The 6000-nt window shown below is 36.1% G+C and overlaps 1 protein-coding gene across 1 annotated transcript in view; it reads right to left on the bottom strand.

Annotated features, from left to right (window-relative positions):
* The window catches only part of ARSK (arylsulfatase family, member K), a 44670-nt gene that overhangs the window by 14348 nt on the left and 24322 nt on the right, over positions 1-6000 (bottom strand). Inside the window, exon 6 of the mRNA XM_006867881.1 lies at positions 4383-4607. Coding sequence (XP_006867943.1) covers positions 4383-4607 — 225 coding nt within the window. The remainder of the gene's footprint in view (positions 1-4382; positions 4608-6000) is intronic.

Raw genomic sequence — 6000 nt, 5'->3', positions numbered from 1 at the left:
ATTAGAAAAAGAAAAGAATCAAAAATGGCAGTCTGATTTCAGGCTACTACAAGAACAAGCAAGTTGTTCTCCAGGAAGCCATCAAGGCAAGCAATCAAGTCCCTTCAGGACAAACCCCCTTCCAAGACTGAAATTCAAAGAGAACACATAAGAAGACATGTAAATTTGTTGGTGACCATGTCAGCAATGAAGGGAGAAAGGCAGCAATGATGATAATGGACTGATTTCAACCATGTTCTGTAGACACCTATTGACCTGGAGACGAGAGAGAGAAGAGGAAGGGATGGTTGGTCCAAAGGGTGGTGATACCTAGGAACTCCTTAGCCCATGGACAAGGACATAGCCACAGAGGGGTAGAGCTGAAAGTGAAGCGTTCAGCTGATATGAAATGAGGGGAGATGCACAAGAATGCCCAAACTTGTAGGTAGTACCCATTTTACCTAGCTTCGACAGCTATATGATCAGAATTTAACTAGAGGAAGATAATAATAATAATAATAATGAAGGAAACAAGTGTAAATTGATAAAATTTGAAGAACTTGACCTATACTTTTGGATGTAGTAGCTCAAAATACCCACTGAAAGGCAAGATGTCTTCGCATCAAGTATCAATCCTATCCCCTCTGTATACAGGGTTGATAGAGATGGACAACTTAGACATTGTGTACCTAAAATGGGGAGGTAGGTGGGGGGAGCTATAAAGGCTTGAAGTGACTGGCTTACAAGTTTTCATGAAAGAATTTAGTTTCAGAGTGTATGGGTTAAGGCAGAATCCCCACTGAATAGTTTTCATCTTGTCTAGATGGGTTTGGTGAAGAGATAGTGATAAGATTTTTATGATTCTATAGTAATTGTCATCATGACTAATCACATGATGTCACAACTGTAAAGGTAAAAGTTTTGTAACAAAAAGGGGTTAATAGTTAATCTTACAGTCCAGGAAATAGGATCATAAGACCATTAAGGGAGAAGAGCATGAGCAGAATGTGGGACCCTATCCAGAGAAACAGTGACACCGGAGATGGAGGCAGAGAGGAGGACACAGAGAAATGGTGCAGCCGAGGACTTTAGATTGATGAAAAGAGAAAGGCTGTGTGCTAGTGGCCAGGAGGCAGGCTTGCAGAATGTGCCCTTTCATTGTTTAAATGAATATATATTCCTGACTGTTTTTGTGTACATCCTCCCAAAAACACAAAAAACAAAATACAAACACAGAGGGAATAGACATAAATACTGTTGTGTGATGATGCATGGAGGAGATTGTAATCATTGCAATGAAACAATGAGTGCAAAACATGTTCCCTTAAAAACTTAAAAAAAAAAAAAATCATTTCAGTAATTGTATAAATTTTACTAAAGTAAAGAATTCTAAAATTCCAAATGCTATTTCCCTTTCAATATCTTTCTTTTGACAGTTTCCTGTCAAAACTGTCAAAACATAGTGAAGCACTATGTTTTATATGGTATTTCTAAAGTTCACTAAATGGAAGGGAAGAAGACGTCAGGCTTGAGGCCTTGATGTGAGAAGCTTAACCATACTTTGTGTGTACAACTAGAGTCATACAAAATAATACTGCTATAGTTAAATGGGCAAAAAAGGACCTTTAGAATTCTAAGAATTGAATATATTTTATCTCTATTTTAAACTCCTGATTGATTAGGAGGATCACAAAATAATAGGTCCTTGGGACTACTTTGCCAAAATACGTATGTTTACTTATTAAGCAAAGGTCAAATAGAACATATGCCACTACAGGTCTAATTTTAGAGTTGACCGCAAAGTAATTTAAAACTCTTCCTGTAAAAAAAATTCATTTTAAAAGGTTGAATTGAGCTTTGGATTAAAATGTACCACATTAGAATTTTCTTTACTCTGTTGACTGTTAACCAAGGTTATTAAACAAGGAAACAGACTCAATTTTATGCCGGTGAATGCTGGTGTGACTACTAACAGTATCTCTTACATTCTCAAAAATGTCCTGATTTGGATAAAAAATTAGTCACCCAATCTCATTAAACAAACAAACAAGACAAAATCAACAAAAAAATTATTAATATAGTTTTAAATTCTACATTTTCTTATTAATATATGGAGAACACCTTCACATATCATTTCATTTTTTTAAATACAAGGATTCTGTACCTAACCCATTACTTGTACCCACAAAAAACACAAAAAATGCAACCAACCACTAAAGCCAATGATGATAAAACTGAAGAATTCTACCAACTTCCTCAGTCAGAAATTGGCTAAACATGCACTCACGATGCACTGATTATTACTGGTGGTTGGAATGCAAAAGTTAGAAACAAAGAGGAAGTTGTTTCTAGTTGGAAAACATGGTCATTAAGATAGATATAAACAAGCAGTTCATATGTTCTATATTGATAGATTTCCCCCAAGGACACAGGATGATCATAGCAGCTTATCAGGAAGAAGTTTTAAGAAAACTGAAAATGGCATTGGTGAGAAAAAGGCAAAAATTGCATTGAGGATTTTTTTTCCATCTCAGGATAATTCACCTGCTCATTCTTTTTGAGGGTAATAAGGGTGGTCCTGAGAGATTTTTCACTAGGAAACCTTATCCATCCACCCTACAGCATTGATGTTGTCTGTCCAGACTTCTTTTTGATTCAGAAACTCAAAGAAAATTTAAAAAGACAAGGTTTGAATCCCTTGAGGTTGCCAAAATTGCCAATTTGATGTAGTATAGACCTTGATGGAAGATATTTTAAGACACAATAACTTCACATTTTGATGTTTTTATTTAATTAAGGTTTCTATGATTTTGTAGCACTACTTTTTGATATATCCTCGCACATAACATTGTAAGAATGATAGTACAAGTGACACACAAAAATATACATGTGCTCCTTATGAAAACAGAAATAAAAGAAAGGAAAAGAGAAGGTCTAGAAATTGATGGAGTCAGAAAGGGGCAACAAAATGGCTAAGTGTGATAATGCTGCAGAATAAAAGAAGCCATCAAATGAAGACTAAGAAACTAAAGGTATTAAAAATGCATGTAGCAAAGGATCAGAAAGAAATATTCAAATATACTTGAGTATTTCAAAGCAGTGGTCTGAAATAAAAGAGAAAAAGGGTACTGTTTTAAAGTAATTGAAAAGAAATTAAAGACTGGAATATCTTTAATTAAATGAAAGACATTGTAGGAGGAGGAAGGAAATAAAGAGAACTCTCTAATTTCTTTGCACAACTACCAGCTGAAAGGTTGGTAGTTCAAACCCATCCTGTGACACCTTGGAAGAAAGGCCTGGTGATCTGCTTCTGAAATGTTCCAGGCGTGAAAACCATGGGATGGTTCTACCCAGTAAACATGAGGTCACTGACTTGACAGTAACTAAGAATGAAATCAATTTGATGGCAAGTAACAGTCACAAGGAGTCTTGGTGTGGCACTGTAGGATAAGCACTGGGCTGCTAACTGAAAGGTCAATGGTTTAAACTCACCAGCTGCTCCTTGGAAACCTTATACAAGGTTGCTATGAGTCAGAACCGACTCGATACAACAATAACTAGATGCGTATTTCTTTCACATATTAAAATGTTAACACTTTATATTGTATTTTCTTTTCTTTCACCAAAATCTATTTATGAATGATGGCATCTTAGAGCAGAAGTATAATATTTAAATGTTGATGAATTTAAAAATATTCTGTGCTAAAGTATATGGAAACTAAGAGCCAGTTTAATACAGTTTCCACTGAATTCAATGATGGCTTCATTTTAGTAGCTAAATAAAACTGTTACCTATCCAAATGTCACTGTTCTGGAACTATGGCTATTCTAGCTACAGATCTTGAGGTAAAATATTCAGAACATCGACTAAAGGACACTATAGTTTCAATGAAGATAGATTTATCCAGAAAGGAAATGTTTATAATATAGGGAGGTGATGGTAGAGAATGAGAGATGTATGTAGCATAGTGGTTACGAATTGGGCTGCTAACCTTAGGGTCAGCAGTTTGAAACTACCAGCTGTTCTGTGGGAGAAAGATTAGGCTTTCTGCTCCCATAAAGATTTACAGCCTCGGAAAACCTGTGCAGGGTCGCTATGTGTCGGAACCGACTCCACGGCACATAACAACAACAATAAAAACATACAGTTTGAGCCTGAATATCTTAATGTTACTTACTTTATAATCACATCCAGATTACTAATCTTTTCAAGGGGAAACAGCTATAGTAAGTGAAGGACAAAGAAAGATAAATACCATCTTCAGTTTTTAAGAGTAAGAATTTCACTCACAATGAAATGAGCTGCTCAAGGACATAAAATGAGTCAGCAGATCCTATAAGTACTTTGCTTTTCCTTCTCCAGCACCATTACAAATAAATATGTACAAAATTAGATTACGTACCAAGCATAGTAGGATAAATATCCACAAGTGAAACCACATTTGACACTTGGAGATTGGTTTCAATTCCTGGCCCCATCATCAAAAGTGGAACATGGGCACTGGCTTCATACATACTCATTTTATAAAACTGCCGATGTTCCATGGCCAATTCTCCATGGTCTGAGGTGAATATGACAATTGTTTTCTGAAGAAGATCTGACTGGCGAAGGGCCAAAATCAGTTCACCTAGGACAAAAATTAAGATAAAGCTGTGTTCATATTAGCTTTTTAATCCATGTTTTTTTTTCTATTACATTAAATCTACAATTTTACCCCATAAAGATTTTTCAGAACATACCCCATAAAGATTTCTCAGAACATTGCCTGTTGTTGTTGTTAAGTGTTGTCGAGTTGGTTCTGACCCATAGTGACACAGTACAGGGGTTCCAAGGAACAGCTGGTAAGCTTGAACCACTGAGCTATGGTTCAAACGAACACTTTGCAGTCTAACGCATTAGCCCACAACACCATACCAGGTATCTTTTAAAATGTGCAGGGCAGAAAGAATTGTAGATAGTAGGAATTATTCTTTATATAAAATGCTTTGCTTTAAATTTTTTTTCCTGAACCTGCAAATTGGGAATATTTTGAATAGTGAATATGCACCGTCATTTAATGTACAAACGTCTGAGCACCTACTATGTGCGTGATATTGCCTTAGCTGCCAATTAAACAACCTAGATAAATTGATAATAGCTAAGGCAATGGACAAAGATGGTTAGCTTTATGGAAATGATTTTCAACTATGACTGGATAGTAGAATAATTTGTTGCGTTTTTAAGAAAAATAAACTGATGCCTAGGATTAATTTTCGAGTCCTGGTGTGGTGCTGTAGGGTAAGTGTAGGACCACAAGTTTGGTTTGAACCACAAGGCTGGTGATTCAAACTCACCAGTTTCATCTTGGAAATGCTGTACAGGGTCACCCTGGAACTGACTTGACAGCACTGACAACAATGACAACAACAAGATTCATTCTATAGACTCAGATTTCTGAAAAGACTCTACTAATGGAAGGCCCTTGGATCCCTGGGGGACCTTTAACATTATTATCATGAGAAGCAGATGGAATGGACAAACAGTATTACCTACAAGTTCACATTCTGCTTCAGAACCTTCAGCTACCTCCTAAAATTTGCAATCTCAAACTATATTGAAAACACCATATTGGTTTAGATTTTCTTGTCTCTGCATACATTCTGCCTTCTGCATTGAATGTCCTTTCCCCCATCATCCAGTTGGTATATTTCTAGTCTTCCTTCATTATTGAGCTCAAGCATTAGTTCCCTGGTAAAGCATTCCCTGCTCCTTCATGTTGAGACTGGACCCCTATGTGCCCTTAGACTTATGTAATACTGTAGTTACATTATACTATAATTCATGGTATCTGTATTCAGTCAATAATATTTACTGTGTGTTACTATCTGCCAGGTGCTATATACGGCAGCTAGAATGCCAGGTTGAATAAGATGGAATGTTCCTGCTCTCATGAAACTTAAATTCTTCAAGGGAGATATACAGTAAACAAAACAATTAAAGATTATAATGCAAACAAGACAATAAGGTACACAGTATGTACC

Source organism: Chrysochloris asiatica, unplaced genomic scaffold (assembly GCF_000296735.1).
Source record: "Chrysochloris asiatica unplaced genomic scaffold, ChrAsi1.0 scaffold00111, whole genome shotgun sequence".
In the NCBI taxonomy this organism is placed as follows: Eukaryota; Metazoa; Chordata; class Mammalia; order Afrosoricida; family Chrysochloridae; genus Chrysochloris; species Chrysochloris asiatica.
This window is presented reverse-complemented; position numbering and strand designations above follow the sequence as displayed.